This window comes from Rhamphochromis longiceps, linkage group LG2 (assembly GCF_057381845.1).
Source record: "Rhamphochromis longiceps isolate RC_006_pf linkage group LG2, R_longiceps_female_GT1.1, whole genome shotgun sequence".
Classification (NCBI taxonomy): Eukaryota; Metazoa; Chordata; class Actinopteri; order Cichliformes; family Cichlidae; genus Rhamphochromis; species Rhamphochromis longiceps.
In genome coordinates this window covers 5,956,621-5,976,628 of record NC_140558.1, presented here as the reverse complement: position 1 = coordinate 5,976,628, position 20,008 = coordinate 5,956,621, and the positions used below count along the sequence as shown (strand labels likewise).

At 40.4% G+C, this 20,008-nt stretch overlaps 1 protein-coding gene across 9 annotated transcripts in view; it reads left to right on the top strand.

Moving 5' to 3' along the window:
• LOC146676871 (teneurin-3) overlaps nucleotides 1-20,008 on the top strand; it is a 146,000-nt gene that overhangs the window by 104,604 nt on the left and 21,388 nt on the right. For all 9 annotated transcript variants that reach the window (XM_085415828.1, XM_085415834.1, XM_085415819.1 and 6 more), the window contains 6 exons: nucleotides 405-666; nucleotides 1,618-1,885; nucleotides 2,818-2,961; nucleotides 9,881-10,130; nucleotides 14,215-14,447; nucleotides 16,137-16,291. In XM_085415828.1, coding sequence (XP_085271954.1) covers nucleotides 405-666; nucleotides 1,618-1,885; nucleotides 2,818-2,961; nucleotides 9,881-10,130; nucleotides 14,215-14,447; nucleotides 16,137-16,291 — 1,312 coding nt within the window. The remainder of the gene's footprint in view (nucleotides 1-404; nucleotides 667-1,617; nucleotides 1,886-2,817; nucleotides 2,962-9,880; nucleotides 10,131-14,214; nucleotides 14,448-16,136; nucleotides 16,292-20,008) is intronic.

Here is a 20,008-nt window from a genome sequence, read left to right as displayed (position 1 = left end):
TTAAATCTGGAAATGTGCTAATGCTGCTAATGAAAGGTCAGTTACTTAGTCTCGATTCCTTTGGTAAAATAACTGATTATTGCAAATATTCTTTTTGGCTTTACATAAAAAATAAAGGTGTTTGGATGTTATGATGAAGTATTTGACTTGTTTTCAACGTATCATGTTTAATGGTTGTCTTTTTGACAGCTAAGAAACATGTATAGTATATAGTTCTATTGTAACGAATGGAAATGAGAGTCAAAATAATGAAAATTAAGTTCAAAGATGTAAAAGAAACCTCTAAAGATTTTACTGCAGAAGATGATTTCAGTATTTTTACATAATAAGTGCAGGTTATTCAGTTGCTGTTTCTATTTAAGCATTAAAATTCGTACGCTTCTATTTCCTTCCAACATTCGAAGGTTTGACCTCTTGGCCAACGGTGGAGCATCACTGACGCTGAGCTACGAACGAGCTCCCTTCCCCACATTGCACCGAACAGTGTGGTTGCCCTGGAACGTCTTTCATGTGATGGACACGGTGGTGATGAAGCGGGAAGAGAACGACATCCCCAGCTGTTACCTGACGGGCCTAGTCAGGCCCAACCCCGTCATCCTGGCCACACCCCTTTCCACTCTTTACAAGACCTCCCCAGAGGACAGTCCTATCATCCCAGAAACCCAGGTGAGATCCATGTCATAGAGGGGCATTGGATGGTGGTCAGTCCTAGATTTATTGGTATGACGCATTGTTTTGAATGACCTGTGTTTGAGTCCAGTATTACAGACAGCAATGCTGAAAATACACAAGCACAGAGTAACAATAATGCTGTTATCTTCCTTTCACCATGGCTTTCTTCCCTTTTTTAAACTGCGTTTTTTATAATCTTTTTTAAAACAGATTTGCCTTACACGATGCCTTTGGGCTTTGATTGAACCGAGGCATCTCCACTAAGCCATAAATTGTCTCATAGCAACACTGATAAATTCTAAGGGTACATTGCATGGAGGTTACATGCCTCAGGATTTGGTTTGTTTCCATTTGGCCCAAATCTATGTTGTAAATCCCTAAATGTAGAAGTTGACTTTGCAGCTTTTGCTGTTTTTACTGTTTGGAACAAATTCTGTCTGTGTTACATCAGAGGGATGAAATCAAAATCATTGGACATGCTTCAACATAAGTATAGTGTCGGTATGTGAGGCAACCAGGACGAAAACGAAAAAAATAAGAATGACTTCTGTCAATTATTAGTTGAGATGTTCAAATATTTTTTTTTCCCTGAGACTTTTAATAATGAAGAATTCATTTACTGCCTGTGGAGCTCAATTTGCATTTAGAAGATTGCAGTTTGTGGCTGGCATAAGTAAAAACTATTCTTTAAATAGTTTGGCTTCCTAAAAAGTTCATAATGTTTGACTGCTTAGAATAAAATGTATGTATTTCTAGCAACAAACAAGGTTTTTCTGAGATGAAATTCGTTTTAATGTGACCTGGATAATAAATTGTATGTATGTTATCCTGCATTTGAACTTATTGTCATTAAATACATACGTTTGTTGCTCCTATTAACTCTGTTACTTAAGTCTACTCCATGCTGTGGCTTTGGCACTGGTCTGACTGCTAATTAAATCTTAGGTCCTTCATGAGCAAGTGGCCATACCAGGCAGTGACCTCAACCTGGTCTACCTGAGCTCCAGGGCAGCTGGCTACAAGCCCATCCTCAAGGTGCTCCTGACCCAGGACCGTCTCCCCTTTGGCCTGATGAAAGTCCACCTGATGGTGGCCATCATGGGCCGTCAGTTCCAGAAGTCTTTTCCTGCCTTCCCCGACCTTTCTTACACTTTCATCTGGGATAAAACAGACGCCTACAATCAGAAGGTCTTTGGCCTGGCGGAGGCTGTGGGTGAGTTCCTGCTGTGAAGCTGCCTACTGAAGATGTTGTGTAAGCATAAGTTCACCGCCAGATACTTGTGCTACCTTCAGGCAGTGAACCTTAGTTGAACTTTTAAAGATTGATTTTACTTTTTTTAAATTGAGGGTTATTTAGCTGGGGACTGCTTTTGTTATCATGTGCAATAAAGATTGAGCAGGTGGTGTGAAATCCTGAAATCCCCCTGTGCTGCATTTTTGAAGGCCATTGCTCTTTTGCTGACTTCTTTGTTTTGCATGTATGATATTTCAGCAGCTGTGCACTTACTGAAATATTGCCTCTGAGGCAGAGGCCTGGAAAAAAAGGGGGAAAAACAGCCAAGGGTCAATAGTCAGAAATACTGATGAAAAAATAAAGTGACAGAATCTTTTCATGCAGAATATTTTGATTATTTTATATTATAACTGGTTAACTGAACATACTTATTTATATACTGGTGGGGTACAGACTTACATCTAGTACCACTTGCATCATCGCAGTTTACTGATAAAATTTTCAAAGCTCAACATGAACTGAGAGTTCAGAGAATTTTGCAGCATTTGTGATTTTTCCTAAAATGTGCTCCATCTGAACTTTGATCATTTCAATATTTCTTGCCACCTTATATTTTGATTATTTGGAATTGTGGTTTATTTGCATTTACACAAGATAAAACAGACAAATGAGAGGAGAATACATAAACTCCAAACAGTGCAGGCAAGACACAGAAACCCCATGGGCCTTCTAAACTCATCCCAGCTGGAGAAAATTAAACAGCCAAAGAGAAGGCAGAACCAGGAAATACAAGAAATGGCGACGACATGTACTGAATGTCTTATAAGCTACAAGCCTCATTGCTGCTATAAGTATCTTATAAGGAGGTTGTAACCTTGCTCACCACAGGCGTCTGCTGTCATTACTTTCAGTGTCAGTGGGATATGAATACGAGTCCTGTCTTGATGTGGTGCTCTGGGAAAAGAGGACAGCGGTGTTACAAGGCTATGAACTGGATGCCTCCAACATGGGCGGGTGGATGTTAGACAAACACCACATATTGGACATTCAGAATGGTAAGAAATAAACATGTATACAATATGCATGTGTGTCTGCAGAGATAGGTAGCCTCTTTGTGTTACAGGCAGGTGGTCTTTACCCCGAATCACCGCAATAAATACTTGAATCAAAATGAAAGATAGTTCGTCATCCCATCTGCAGATAATAGAGGAGAGTTTTGAAGGGCCGATCATTCACAGTAATGACTGAATAAATCAGCGAGTAAGCCACCAGGGTGCAAGGCTTGCAACGATTCTACACCACTCAGCTATTTTAGGAAGAAGACGGCCTTTTGGCGCTCACGAAGGCTTACACTTTTGATGAACAGGCGTCATGTTTAATTCTCGCATTAATTCAATAAACTTAATTAATTTCTTGCTCTGTCATCAATCAGATTCTCTTTAATCGGCAAGTACAATAAATGGACATGAGTTTGTCTTTGTTGAGCTGCTGCACAGTTATGAGAAAGGGGAAACATACGTAATGAAACTATCAAATATACCTACAGCAAAGTCACTGCTGGGTTACAGTACCAGGAGGTCACACTCTATAATCTGGAGATTTCAGCCAGCACACTATTAAGGGGTTTCAGTATGTTACTACTGTGGAGGCAGTAATATGACTGCAATTATAGGAAGTGTGCCTCAGGGCCTCGGGCTAGTGAGTGCATTGTCAGTTTGCCAGACTGCTGTTTTGACATTAAACCCACTTCGGCTCACAACCGTTGTTCCAGTTGTCCAACACAATTTGTGTCCTTTTCATCTCGAAAATAGTCGAGGTCAGTCCGTAGTCTCACACTGTCAGAGTGGAGTTGGTGAATACATATTTTGTTTTCATTCGAATAGGTTTTATATTTTTGTTTGGTTTTTTTGGCATAGAAAGCTGATCTTGGCTCATTTGGAAGTAAAATGAAGCATTTTTAAAATCCCTTGAAAAATGGATCTTTATAGTTAACAGAGCACAAACTCATATAAGATTCCTTTGTTTTGCCACGAGCAACAAGTGCATCTCAGAAAGGAAGTTACAGATTTGGTAAAGGTTTTATCACTTTCTTTTACCTAAACTAAACAGAATTGCTTTGAGGAAATGAATTGCACTTTTGCAATAAAATGTACATTCTTTTGGTGCAGAACAGGGTTTTTTTTTTTTATTATATATGCTCATCAGCTAGGTGGGTGAAACTAATCAGTATTAATCCCTTCAAAACATCAGTAAGCACGTACTGTGCTAGTGATGGGTACCACTCTACAAACATCGCCCACTCAGAGGTCAGACTCTGCACTAGCAGGTGTAAGTATTGAACTTTTATGATGAATTGTTCTTTACAGAGCTTTGTTTGAGCAGAACGAAAATTAATAACAGCATAGAAAAACTTTTAGCCCTTTTTTTAGCTTTTATCAGGCCACTTGTTGGTTTTCAGATATATCATAGAGTTCCATCATGTTGAAAGAATGTCAGTAATGGCTGTCACTGATGCTTTAGATCATGTGCATTAGACTGAGTGTTTTTACAATGAAAATGTATTATCGTCCATCACATGCAAAGCTTTACATTCAATATTCTTCAAAGGCTTGGATCCTAAGAGCCACGACCTCTATTTTAAAATAATATGAATTTGTCAATATGATAAAAAATGTGTATAAGACACTCTGAGTAGCTCTATAGTGAGGCTGAACCTATAAATTATGATCATAGATTTAACAGCACACAGTTAAAAGATCTGTGTGGCTGTTTGGGAATTAAAAGAAACAGTTGTTTTTATGAGTGTCTGTGATTTTAATGCTAAATTTGAAAATGTAAAAATGCAGCATGTGCTGAACAGTTACATTTCTTAAGGTCTCTGTATCGCCACAGCTTTGATGTGTTGTGTAAGGAGGTTCACATGAGTTTTGGAGCCCCCTTACAAAGCCTCTGCAACCACCCAGCACTAAAGTATAAATCTGGTTCTTTCTTGTGCCGTTTTATCCGGATCCATCAAACTTTTAAGTGAACCACTCAGATTATTTTTGTGACCAGATATTTTGGCTACCAGAGGAGGGCTTTCTGTAAGGTGAAATGTTTGTGAACTCGTTTCTGCCTCCACAACTGGCAGGTACAGAACTATTCATCCCACAGCTACTCAGTGGGTTTGCACAGTAATATCATCCATGTGTTCTTCATATATATATAACAGGCGACTCAGAAGTCAGAGATTGCGAATGTGTGTTTTGTCAGAAATGTTTGTGGAAAACATGTCAGAGAAGCAGTTTCTTTGTTCAATCCTTGATGGTACTTTGTCCTGCTTCTTTGTTGAACATTAAAAGAACAGACATAGAAACCCAATCTGTCAAGCCACCCGGAACCTGAAGTTTGTGAAGTGTGCAAAAGAACACTGAAATATGCTTCTAGCTCGACTGCTGCTGGTGCAATGCGTTTCATCCCACCTGTCTCAAACTATAGCACACCCATCTCCAAAGCCTTCAGAGTGGCAGCATCACAGTTGGAGTTGTTGTGAGATGCATTTGTGATAACAGATAAGTGCAGCATGTGTGATATGCTAATGTATGCGGCATCCTTTATTAGATTGAGCTGTACCGTGTGTCTGGATTTATCAGAAAATCAAACGTTACTGTGCATGAAAAATCATCATGTGCGGGCTTGTTTTTGTACATGGAAACAGTGATGACAGAAATAAAACAAGAACCAGATGGTGTTGAGTGTTTTCTTATGCAGTAAATGCTGCAGCCTCCCCGAGGCTTTTTCACACTTTTCACTTGTCCTTTTACAACGGCGCCCTGAAAATATTTAAACTGACTAAATTTAAAAGATTCAAAAATAGCAAACTCGTGTTGTTTTGTCTCATTGATTCCTGTCTGACAGGAGCAATCAATTTGCCGAAAGGGTTTCATGCTCCAATCCTATTAGCTCACCCCAAAGACGGTGTGCTTGGTAAGCCTGTGAATTGTTTTTGTTAGCGACTTTGGCATGCTAGTTTATGCAGGGTTCACATCAAAGTGTCAAAAGCCAATCTGTAAACATATCTATGTTTGCGCTCACATTAATTGTTTTTACAGAGGTAGTGAGTCGGCACCTAGTTCTGCCTTGAATTCCCTTAAATTTTCTCAGTACAAACTGAATTATTCAGTCTCGCATTCAGCTACTTTTTGACATTTAAGATTTATAGCTCATGTGGGTTTTTGGGCAAGGAATGCAGTTCGATATCCTCGGTCAGCATGAAGATGAATCCAAATATCACTGTTTGCCTTCATTGCTGCTCCAGTATTGATTCTTTAATGCTGTAAACCTTGACTAATGTCCTCACCCAACATGCTAGCAAGCGGTGGTCCTCTGTAGCCGCACAGCGGTTTAGCTCCAGACATTTGCTATCGGTCTTTGTTGTGACTCTTGCTTCATTTTTGCACTACTTCTAACATCTGAGCACTTTTTATCACATCGTTTGTGTCAAAAGACCCAAGCAAAAAGCCCTCTCCGTCTCTGCCTCCACTCCAGTGCCTGTCAAACTAGATAAGGCAAATTGCTGGTGTCTGTGCTTTAGTCATGTCCTCCTGCCCCTCCTTTCTTCGTTACAAGTGGATAGCCCTTCCTCTCAATCTGCAGTTTGTCTCTATCTAGGGTAACATAGCTGATTCTTATTGGACACAGCCAGGGTTCAGCAATTCAGTATCTCTGAGTATACTTACTGTACAGCTCACGCACATGCTGCATTTGAAGCACCGAGATGTTTCCTGCCCACTTTTAGCCTCAATCAGGATCAGTGGGAGCCTCGGTGCTATCTCTGAGAATGACACTGTGCAAAGGAGAGTAGAAAAGGACAGGGTGCAATTAAGACGCACTCCCTCGCTTCCCCTACGAATCTCTGTACTCTCTATGTGTCACCAAGGTGACATTGCTAAGGGCGCTCCAATTTTTTTTATTTTTTTTCCTTTTCTTTTTTCTTTCAGGTACAGAGGCTTGGCCTCACATTTGTACCATTAATCATCTCGAAAGCTGTGATGCTGACATTAAAGAATTTTTTTTTACCACTACATGCCTCAAATGAGCCTTTTATCAAACAAATTATTACCTTCTATAATGAGTCCAAAGAAAGAATCAATTCAGTTTGTAGGTGGAACAGTATTGTGTGTAGAGAAGAATTATAATTTCTATATACGGGCAGAAGGCAAAGTTTGTAAAGATGACATTCTGGTCCTTGCTCAAATATTCCTGTAATAACTCCTCTTCTTCTTCTGCTTATTTTTCCACTTTATTTTCTGTAAGAGAACATAGCCTTCATGGTTTCTCCACTTTTCATTCACTATAATTTATCATTATACACATTCATAGTTTTGATTGTTTTCTCTGTTTCTGCTATTATTTGGGAAATTCTGTGTTAATCCTGGAGTCTAACTGTGTCTGACTGTTTAGTAATGTGGTAAATGCTGCGTGACATGCGGTTACATTACATTATGGTTATTTGCTTGTTGGATGGAAGAGTGTTGGAGTGATCTTGGAGCAAGAGAGATAACAGACTCTCAGACTTTATAAAAAAAAATTTAAAAAGCTTTTTTTTTTTGTCCCATTTTGCCAAGTGAAACAGTGATTTCTCTTTCACCAGCTTCTATCCAGAATTTGAAACACGCCTCCACATATTCGTTTACTAATCAGTGAGCAGACACAATCCTAACGGCTGAGCCGTTCTGCTGCCATACTTATATTTTGAGTCTCCTCTGCAAAATCTGTCGAGGGAGCGCTTTTCGTCTTTACACTTCAGCAAAGTTTTCTTGCTGCAGAAACTGTATACTCTCCTTGTCTCAGGAGCGGGAACTTATTTCTAAGAAAGTTTTTATTTACAGTATTTCTTCCAAACTCAGAGCACAGTAGAGTAAAAGCATGAAATATTTATGGACATATGCTTATGAACTCTAAAGCCATTTTAGTCTGGACACTGTAGGAGTCCCCTTATTCGGCCTGGGGCAGTAGACAGTCAGAAGCCAAATTCCCATCAGTGCAGCTCTCCAGCTGAGACTTCACAAGCTTGATCCTTGCAACAATCATCAGCAGTAATGTGTCATGACCAAGTGCCCTTGAGGGAAGAAAGCTGCACCTTAATCTGCTCTTAAGTTAGAGGCAGACATTGTGTATGTGAGAAAATCATAGCAAAAGGATATACGATGGTATGCGAAGTGATAGTTTGGGGGGTAGCGGATGATTGATAAGTATATTTAATCCATTCCATTACACTGACTTATAGCTTATGGTAAGACTTATGTATACAGTAATGTGTGATGGAAGTGTAAATAAGAGAGGACCACAGTGGCGTGCCAAAACGACCTTAGCATTCTTCTTTTTCTTTACTTATTTATTTATTTTTGGCTCAATAGCTGTACCGCTGCAGCTGATCTACGTCCTACACACTGCGGTACATCTTAGATATTAAAAATGTCTTTGTCTTTTCTGGGAATGTTAGGAAGTTATTACACAAACAGACATTAAAATTCTAGTCAGATTACATAGTTTATTTGTTATTTGTGGCTCTGATTCGGGGTGCAGCCAAAACCTTTCAGTTCACTGAGTGTTTTCATCACACTGTGTGCTTTATTCAGTGAGCAGACGCATGGATCACAGTTCAATTAAAGTCCCAAGGTCGTGCGTTTGATGGCGTCACACGTAAAGCCTTCCCACGGACCTATTTGTCTTTGTTAGAGGCTCATGTATAATGCTTTCGGATACAAAAGACAGATTGGTCAGATCGTCCTGTCAGAGTCTCGCCAGACCGTGCCTTCATTTGAATTTGTCCTTCAATCAATTAAATCAATGAAAGGAACTAATCAGAGAAGGGACAAGCAGCGTGGCTGCATACTTGATTTCCCATACATCCAGGGTTACGATGGCTTATGGTACAGCGCTGTGGGAGAACGACAGCATGCGACCATTCAGAGGTGTCATAGATCCACTAATTAGGACAGAGGCAGTGTGAATTCACACAAGTTGCTGGATGTGAATAATTAAGTGCTTCCAGCATGCACTTCTTCCCTTTGATGTTTTTTTCCCCTTTGAAGAGAGTCCCACTATATCAGCACCCTTTAAAAAGCCAGTTATAGCTGCCTCTTGTTAAAATATTAAGCTTTAGTGACTCACCAAATACGGTGAGTCCTTAGTGAAATGCACTATTATTAGGGGGTGGTGCACTGCACTGTATTTATGTCTACCGCCTCTTTGTGACTAGAGGAGAGCAGGATCCCTGTTAAGTTAAAAGAAAATAATTTTACATAATGTATACTTCAGCTTTGCGGAGAGTTTCAAGGAACCCACTAAAACAGCTGTAGAGCATTTCCCAGCATTGAAGTATTAGGTTATATCAGTTAAAACAATGATTAAGGCTAGTTCCCCGTGTGCTGCCTTGACTCCCTGAACTATTTAAATCAGATTGCCTGAGTTTTATGCAGTATAAAATAAACCAGTCATTTGGACTATAATTTGTTACCTCTCATTTAAAAATAAACAGCAGTTTGTTCTGAAACATAATTTTCTGATGGCTTATGCAGAGTACTTTAGATCATGAATTTGAAAATTATCTTTGCACATTCTCTTTATGTTTATACCGTTATGAAATGTGCGGTGTTTGTTAGGTCTAGTGAGCTTAGCAAAGATGCTGCAAGCTGAAGTAACAAAAACACACAGTGCCACCACTGTTCTTTCTCTTTATTAATTAGACATAATGTTAAAAGTTAATTTAAAGTAAGTGTGAGTCTTTATGTCAAGCTAATTACCTCTTAGTTCCAGCTCTGTAGTTAACACCAAGCATGTTACCTAGAATGGTGAACAGTTCCTTTAAATACATTGTTTTAGCAGATTTGAACTACTTTATATTTCTGTTTTATCTGGATTTGTCTGGCTAAATTTTCAATCCTGTAAATTAGTGTTGTTGGGTTTTTTTGTTCTTTTTTTCCCCTTCAGGCATACTTTACAAAGGGAGTGGGGAGAACCAGTTTATCTCTCTCCAGCCCCCTGTGATTTCCACTGTTATGGGGAATGGACGGCGTCGAAGCATCTCGTGCCCCAGCTGTAATGGGCAGGCCCAAGGCAACAAGCTCTTGGCACCGGTGGCTCTGGCATGGGGTATTGATGGAAGCCTGTATGTGGGAGATTTCAACTACATCCGCCGTATCTACCCATCTGGCAATGTCACAAGTATCATGGAGCTGAGGTGAGGCTCATTTGTATGGGTTTTGTAATGCGCTAGACAGTTTACAAAGTATGTCATGTATTATGCAACAACATATTAATTTCAAGATTTAACTGTTAACCCTTGAATTTATTAAACATAACTAAACTTGAATCTTCATTTACGCAAACGGATAAATAAAAAACTGCATATGCATCGTCCACATTTTTATAAGAAGAAGCCACATACTGTACCCGACCCCAAAAGTGTGAACGAGAATATGAATCCCACATTTGTTCGGCGTGGAGAGGGAGACTGAAAGGGCATGGTGGACAGATTTTCAGTCACACAAATCTTTCCCCTGGCCGTAGAAATTTGAAATCTTTTACCAATCCATCTCCATAATTAGGAAAGACATCCTGTCTTCAGCGTGTAATTGGGATGATTTACGCCCTCATGCCAAGTTGGCTTTTCACAGCAATGACTCTGATTCGGCCAGTTGGCTTATTTCAGAGTAGCAGATGTTGATTAAATGTACATTGGACCGTCACCCTCCATGAGACACATACATGACAAACATATGAAAACTGCCTTAAGAGGACCAAGGTCACCACACTGTTGGCAGGTTGTGTTCATGCACTGATTTGGGAGTTAATATTAGGTTTACAAGGGTGAATGATTCTTTAAAATCTAAAATGAGCAAGTGGTTTGGGCGAAAAAAGAAAAAAGGCCACCAGAAATGAGTCAATATACCTGCACAGGTATAGTTTAAGACAGCATAGCTGTTGTGTTGGAAAGTATAAAATAATATAGATGGGGAAAACGTGTAATGCAGTAAACAAGCATGCATGCTCAGTAGCCCGTCACTAGATAAATAATACTTTAAGAAATGGTTTATGACTCTAAGCAACTATTTTACTCTGTTTACGGGAAGAGGAGCATAAAACACTACACTGAAGACTTGTGTTAGCCTTATTAAATTTAGTCTGACATAAGGAAAAGCAATGTCTCTGTTCACAATAGATGGCAGTTGCAATACATAAACCGCATAAACCAGTGCAGCAGGTGAAAGTCCATGTTTCTTTGCCTAATGTGTGGTATCATTCATAGCTTGGAGAAACAGAAGCGGCTGAGTTCGCTTATTTAGAATTTGCTGTTCTCTCTCAAACATTCAAAAACCAAAGTGGGTTGAGTTTCCGCTACGTGTCATGCAAGTTTCCTTGGTAACAGTACAAAAGTTATTCCCTCAACCTTTTTAAGTAAAGTGCAACATCTGTGTTGAGATTCTGCCTTCAGTGTTCAGCAAAGGGACAGAATCAATATTTCAATATGTGAGGTTAAAATTGAGAAATCCAGTGGTAATGGAGGATGATCGCAAGAGTGCACGCTTTCCTCTCTGCGTCTACTTTCTGCCAAACTGTCACTGACTTTCTCTAGTGGCTTTGTTGACTTCAATGAGACTACTTTGCACTCCTGTTTGTTTGTCTTTCTTCCTTTAATAGACTGTGTGAAGAAAAATGCTATTTTTAAGCTTGTTTTAGTGCAAATCTTGCTTTTGATTAGCAATAAAATAGTCAAGCCTGATTCATTCCTATGATTAAGTAACAAAAAAAGAAAGAATAATTGAGTAAAAACTTGAAAATCAAACTATCCCTTCAAGATATACCAGTTTCATTGTCTTTTTCCTCTTTTTCTGCTTCCTTTGCATCCTATCATAGAAATAAAGACTTTAGACACAGGTAGGTGTATTGTCTTAGTGCATGTTTTGTTGTTTTCTTTCTGCATGTCATCATCCTTGTAAATATATGAATAACCTTCCCCTTTACAGTCGTCTTTAGCAGCAGTGATTATCATGTATAATTGTAACAGAACAATTATAGCTTGATTACATCTCAGCAAGATAAAGAGTGCACCGACTGTCAGAATTAGTGATTATTGACATAGTGTAAAACATTCAACTTTCATGCAAGTAATCACTACGTGTGACGCAGTCCAACTCGGAGCGCTGCAATAAACAGTATCATTGTGAAGCTTATGATTACATTTCCATCTGACAGATGTTCTCTTGTAGAGGGACTTACACAACTGCTTTGTATTCCTGATTAAGACAACAGCACTCTATCAAGCGAAGCTACGGAACACATTTCATACATTCCACTGGTGTAAGAGCAGGATTATGGAAAATGCGTGTGTGACTTTTTATATGAATTTAAGATTAATTTGCTTAACTCACCTGGTGGGCTTTAATTCTGTTTTACTTCTTGAATTCAGATTCGCTGTATTTCTCATTTCAAACACTTGGCAGAGAGAAGGAGGGATATGTGGAATGGCATTTACAGATAAACCTAAAAAAAAGAAGAGAGAGACAAGAGTCGGTTATAAATAAGGTAAAACAAAAAGGCAGTGAAGGGAGCATAGAGGCAGAGTGACGTGAAAGTCTTGACACCACAAGAGCTGCTGAATACTGGATCAGTCAGACAAATCAGATTGCCTGCAGAACAATGCCAGCTACCAAGAGTTTGTGATAGTTTCATCAGAGGATGACTACCACCTGCGCTTGCACCTGGGACAGGTACGGTGAAACTTTTGAGCTACAGGGGAAGATGAATAATTTGAGAACAGACACAGTCACTGGTTAATCCTATAGTCAAGCAGCAGCTTTTTTATCATTGATGGCCTTGGCACAAATGATACAATTTTATCACAAACACATGGCAAATCCTTCACAACTTACATTTTTAAAGGAAATGACCAAATAAGCTTCACACAGGTAATATTTATTATATGACCGTTTGATTGGACTGTATAACACCATACTGGTGTCTCCGTTATTACGCCCACCCCCTGAAGATTGACTGTAAAAGAAAGGGTTACTAATGTTTAACTTGTTGAATTCTTTATGGAACTTTGATAGCAGCCACCTATTTAGGGCATTTACTTTGACTCATAATAGCTGTCAAATTTTACGACTCCATCTTCATCATTTTACAAAGATGTTTCATTGCCACATTTATTTTGCCGTCACATTATCCACTTCCATTGCCGGTCAGCATTGAGAAAGGTACCATTAAGCTGGAGTACAAGCAGAGAAGCCATGTTTACGACTGCGCTGTAAAGCACTCGCTTTTTCATGTTAACTGCCTCTGTTGTATGTATCCATCCTGCCTTAACTGTAGTTCTTAAATATGTCGAGTTTTTTAAAAATGTGACAGTAAATCACAGTTTTGATAGCTTCTTTTTAAAAGTATAAATACCAGTTGATAGTGTGTTGTAAATTCGTTTGATTCTTTGTCCCATTATGTGACAATTGAATGCAAATAGAAACAAGAATTCATTAGTAGTTGCATGTTGTTAACATAAGCCAGTCATTTCTGTATTTCCAAAGGCTTCTTCCCACAGGGGAGTGATAGGAAATGAAATGATCTGCTGCACAAGTTGTCAATTTGTGCTTTGTACACCGAAACCCCACTGCAGTGGTATCCTGTTGAATTTTGTTTGACTCCCATCTATTCAACCTTCTCTCTGTTTCCACTCTTTCATCCTCAAAGGCTCTGCTCTTCTTTCACTGTTATGGAAATTTCTCACAGTTTCTTGCAAAATTCAGAATAAACATTGTTTCTTGCTACCATTTACTTTACATGCACATGACAATTTTTGCTATCTGGGTCTTAAGGTTTGTAATTTATGCAACAACTGGACCGAACAAAGTTACACTTAATTAGGAAATGAACACTCTGTATCACTGGTACTAATTAATGCCACTACACTTAAGATATATACTTTAATGTACTGCCTCTTGGATGTTCTGAAAGTACTTTCTACCTATACTGCATATACACCTATGCATACAGATGAAACGACTTGAGAAATTCACTGTGCTCTTCATATTACTCTTAACTCTTAATGGGGAGGGATTTTCAGAGAGAAAAATCTGGCTAAATTTCATCAGGGTTAGCTGAAGTTTAGAGGTAGATTGAGGTATTTCAGATATTAAGGCATCGATCACGTTTTAGGAGCAAATTGTTGCCATTAAAGTACAATCTGGCTGGACTGTTAGAAAAAGGCTTTTAAAGAAAAAACCTTTCTCCAATTACAGTATATAACTGAGTTATCATCTTGAATGCAGTAACAACCCAGCACACCGGTACTACCTGGTGACTGATCCAGTGAGCGGCCAGCTGTATGTGTCGGACACAAACTCCCGGAGGATCTACCGACCCAGAACTTTGGCTGGAAGCAAGGATCTGCCGTCAAACGCAGAGGTGGTAGCGGGAACTGGCGAACACTGTCTGGCATTTGATGAGGACCACTGTGGCGATGGCGGCAAAGCTCCAGAGGCCTCTCTCATTGGACCCAAAGGTATAATTTAAAACTAATGAAGATACTGTATTCAAATGAAGGGGCTGAACACATTGATGAGTTTCTCATTCAGGAGTGGCATCTGCTAGATTTAAACTTGGGCTTTGAGCTCTGTGCCAAGAACCGGCTCACTGATTTTAATGAATGAAATTTGGTTGCGATTCATGTGTTATCAATTCAGATTACTTCCATACAACTAAGAAAAACAGAGATGCTTTGTTAATTAAGGCTCTGCACTGCTGCTCCCAATCAAAAAAGTTGTTGCAGAACTGGTTTTGAATATTTGTATATTGCTTTTAAAATCCTTAGAATTATTACTTTGTTTCTTAAAGAGGCTTTTTTTTCTCCCACAAAAAGCTCCTGCTGTCAGAAACCCACTCTACACAACCTGTTGTCCACATTCGAATATCACATGGTCATTAGTGGCGTGATTGCTCACTTTTCCATAAATTCTTCTGGAAGAAAAGGCAAGGATGAATTGTTGTGCGCACTAGTTGTTGCCCGCTCTGAATGCCAACTGCAATAGCTCAGCTTCAGCTGGGTGATAAAGGCTTGAGCGGAGGCAATCTGAGGGAGCGACTCTAATGATGGAGTGGGTGGAAGCCGGGACCATAGAAGAAACAGCAGATGGCTCCTTTTTTTCTCCTCTCAGACATGTGCTGAACTCTGCTCAAATGTGACACTTTTCATCTGTCTGAGAATCTCAGACTGTCAAATAGCCAGCTCCCTAGGATTCACCGTGGGCTCCCTCGGCTCATCAATGTTTTAGCAGAAAGCAATCTTGTGCAGACCTAGCCACAGGTCAAACCAAATCACTCACCTTCCATAGAAGCTTTTAAAGACTTCATTGAAAAAGAAATAATACTCTGGAGGTAGAAGTGAAGTTATAGTATGTTCAGACCGGTAGAAGTCCTTCAGAAAACTATAGATCATGCTAATTACAACATCCTGAAATCTCAGAAATTAAATTTAAATTGTAAATAGAAAAGCGCAGAACATTTAAATCTCTGAATGTGAGGTATGGCCGAGGTCTCATATTAAACAGCACAGTGGCATGGAAAGTGATGTGGAGGCTTGCATAGTCTGTTAATGTATTTTCCCAGTTTGGGACAAATGGTTATTGCAACTCCACACTGGCTTGGCTCCAGCTTACGACTCTGAGCTGACTCTCAATCACCGAGACAATTTAGTCCACAGTTGTCACCGAGGCAACTGCCTGTCTTTCACCTCTTTCATCCAAAACTGTCTAAAGCTGTCATTTTCATTCCCCTGCTTATTTATTTCTCAAATGGTGTGCAGATTGTTGATGATTGCCGACGTAAAAAAAAAATCTCCACAAAGCACCACTCATTGACATCCCTACCTCCCGAGGTCTCTTTTGGACAGGAGGGTTACGAGACAAGGCAAAGTGCATATATACCGTATGAATACAGCCTTTCCCACTTCTGCCTGTGAAATTATTTAATAGCAGAAAAGCAGACTGTGAATTATTGATGGCTTTGCTTTTTGCAGTGACCTGAATAATGGGAAGGCAAGCTTGACACATGTATCCATCGTGTTCTGTCCACTGAGTCATGCAGGCATAGATGCAGCGTATCTAACATGTTTTTTTTTTTTTTTCCTGTTATCACAAGCTTTTTCCTTTGCACTTCTCTTCTCCATTCTCTCCCTCTCACCTGTTTTCAACAGGCATTGCAGTGGACAAGAATGGGCTGATTTATTTTGTTGATGGCACCACAATCAGAAAAGTGGACCAAAACGGCATCATCTCCACTTTCCTCGGTTCGAATGACCTGACATCGGCTCGCCCGCTGACCTGTGACAATAGCATGGACATCAATCAGGTGACTTAAACACAGAAGTGCCAGCCGGTTCTTAGTATGACCAGTATGGTGCACCCATCATTGTACCCCTTCAGTATGGTTACTGACATGTGTTGTTTGACTGCTCTGTATGATATGCTGTATAACTGCATACTGTACATGCACTATGACTACTGGTTTTCAAGAGAGCGCTCCGTACAAAGCCATGTTTCCTTTGCCAAGGGCAATTCTTTGTGTGTGTCAGTAAGCAGGACTAAGCAAAAATTATGAAGCCGTATTTCATGAAAACGTGTTGTAGAGGTGGAGAATAAGATAAGATAAGATAAGATAACTCTTTATTGTCATTGCACAGTCATACATAGTACAGTAGTACAATGAAATTGGAAAAACTGTCCTACGTCGGCACTACATATAACACAACACGACACGATATGACACATCACAACGTAACAAACAACACAACACAGTATATTAACTTAGTATAAAAAAGAAGAATAAGTGTATGTGTATTGCACACTGTTATTATTGCACATTAATTATTATTGCACCTTGTTATAAATATAAATATTATTGTTATCGTTTTAAACATTGTTACCTCCCCCTAAAAAGTCCAGGGAGGTATCCAGTCAGGTCAGCTATTTACATTGATCAGGGCTATTGCCCTGTTGTAAAAGCTGTCCTTGAGTCTATTTGTTCGGGACCTCAGCAGCCTGAACCTCCTGCCAGACGGCAGCAGCTTAAACACCCGGTGTCCTGGGTGTGTGCAGTCCCGTAGGATGCTGCGTGCCCTCTTGAGACAGCGAGTGCTGTACAGGTCCTTCAGGGAGGGAAGAGGATGTCCAATGATTTTTTGGGCCATGTTGATGACCCTCTGGAGTGCCTTTCTGTGTGCTGTGGTGCAGCTGGAGAACCACACACCGATGCAATATGTCAGCACACTTTCAATGGAGCAGCGGTAGAAGACGGTCAGCAGCTCCTTCTTCAGGTCCATTTTTCTGAGGATTCTCAGAAAGTGGAGACGCTGTTGGGCCTTCTTTAAGACCGCAGAGGTGTTAGAGCTCCATTGGAGGTCTGTGTCTATGTGCACACCCAGAAACTTGAAACTGGAGACCCTTTCCACGCACTCCCCGTTGATGCTGACAGGCTGCAGCTCGGACTTCCTCCTTCTGAAGTCAACTACCAGTTCTTTTGTTTTGGTGGTATTGAGGTCCAGGTTGTTGTCTGCACACCAATCTGACAGCCTCTGAACTTCAGCTCTGTATGCAGTCTCATCTCCCCCTGAGATGAGCCCCACCACAGTGGTATCATCTGCAAACTTGATGACTGTGTTGTCTGGGTGGGAACTAACACAGTCATGTGTGTACAGAGTGTACAGTAGGGGACTCAGTACACACCCTTGTGGAGAGCCGGTGTTGAGGCTGAGGGCTGAGGAAAGATGAGGCCCCACTCTAACTCTCTGTACACGGTCTGAGAGGAAGTCTCTGATCCAGCGGCAGGTGGTGGAAGGAAGTCCAATTTCCAGCAGTTTATCTATTAGTCTGTCCGGGAGTATCGTATTGAAAGCAGAGCTAAAGTCAACAAAGAGCAGCCTGGCGTAACGGCCCTGCACTTCCAGGTGAGAGATGGTGGTGTGGAGCGTTGTAGCAATGGCATCTTCAGTTGATCTGTTAGCTCTGTATGCAAACTGGAGCGGGTCGAGTGTGGGTGGCAGGCAGGACATGATGTGACGTCGGACCAGTTTCTCAAAGCACTTCATTATAACAGGTGTTAGAGCAACTGGTCGGTAGTCGTTGAGGCTGCTAATGTTAGTACGCTTTGGCAGTGGGACAATTGTGGCTGATTTTAGGCACGGCGGGATGCAGGACTGGGACAGTGAAGTGTTGAAGATCTTAGTGAAGACCCCAGCCAGCTGGTCTGCACACTCTTTTAGGACCTTTGCGGTTACCCCATCTGGTCCGGTGGCCTTCCTGGGGTTCACTGCCCTCAGTGTGCGCCTCACCTCATATTCCTGCACTATGAGGCTTGGGCTGCTGCTGTCCGATGTTTTTGCTGCTGCTGCCTCTGGTCCCTTCACCTCAAAGCGTGCGAAGAAGTGGTTCAGCTCCTCTGCAAGCTCCGCGTTACCCTCAGTCAACGTGGTATTGCCAGGTTTGTAGTTGGTTAAGTGCTGAACTCCCTGCCATACCTGTCGTGAGTTGTTGGTGGTGAAGTGGTCTTCGATCCTTCTCTTGTACGCTGCCTTGGCCTCTCTGATGCCTCTTTTCAACTGAGATCTGGCTGCACTGTACTGCATACCATCACCGGATCTAAAAGCGGCGTCACGTTGCTTCAGCAGGACCTGGACCTCTTTAGTCATCCAGGGTTTCTGGTTGGAATACACCCGGAGACGTTTGTCCACAGTGACACTGTTGACACAGAAGTTAATATATGAGAGCACTGATGTTGTGTGCTCTTCAAGAAAAGGACACATTAAATTTTTGTGGAATAAAATGTGAAATAGGGTATTAGCCTTGGCACTGTCCTTCTTTTTTTTTTTCTTTTTTTTTTAACCTCAGCATCTATATTATTATCAAGAATCCTCCAAACTCTTAGGTAAAATAGCTTTTTTACATGCAGCTCGCTCTTCCTGGAACCTTTTGCAATTAAATTTGAAATTGCAAAAACTGCTCTCTTTCAGGGAATGGAAATCATTGCTGTGGAAAGTGTATGCACTCTTCTGGCTGCTAATATTTGGTAGTATATTAGAATCTGGATGTTTTAGCATAATTCATTTATTATTTGATGGCATTAAATCAGTCTTATTTGTGCTGGTGGTTTTAGATTGCCACTTAGGCTGTGTCTGTTTTTCACAGATGTAATCTTTAAAATTATTCTTACTGGGAACTTTCTTCATGGTTTAATAATTCTGTTTTTGTTTTATTCTGCAGTTTTGAGTTATTTTGTGTCACCTGCTCTGTGATGTGGTTCTGTAATATTTCAATTACAGCATCTTGGTCAGGAGACTTGGATAAAGAGGAGACTTTAAATATATGTACAGTTCCCGTTTATACAGCCGTAAAGAAAAAAAAAAGAAAAAAAAAAGCAGTCAAATCAAAACAGTAAGATCAGTGGAATAAATTTACATTCCTAGAACACCAACATTATGAGGTGCTTGCTGAAGAAAGAAAGAGAAGAAGAAAATGCTCCTGTTTTCTGGCTCTCTCTCGCGCTCTTTGCACTCAATCCAACACGAGCAGAGCATTTTCTCTGAAAGCACAGGAGGAAAATGTGTGCTAGGAGGAGGATGGGATTTTGCAGGAAGTGGAAACATGAAGTGTTTATTGAAGAGATGAGTTTTCAGGTCACGGCAGAAGATATGGAGGGAAGAATAATTACTCAGTTTGGGGGGCTTGTTTTGATGTGGCTGGAGCTGAATTAGTGTTTAGTGTTCCACTAGAAATTCTCAGCATTGAGGACACTTACACCGCACATGATAATGAAGCAGCACTCGGTAGCAGGCTCGCTGCACATAAAACCTTTTCTTTGGCAGTACCTGAGGAGGGCCGGCTTTGTCCGACAAAATTTACTGCCTACCTGGGGTGACATAAAACCAGCACCCTGTCCCTACGCAATAGGTTAAAGAATTACAATACCATGACACCTCTTGTGCAGATTCCCTTGCTTAAACATTAATATCTTTTCTCATCTGGCTCCTTTATTTATGAAGAAAAATTAAAACCCCAAAAAAGCCTTTTATCA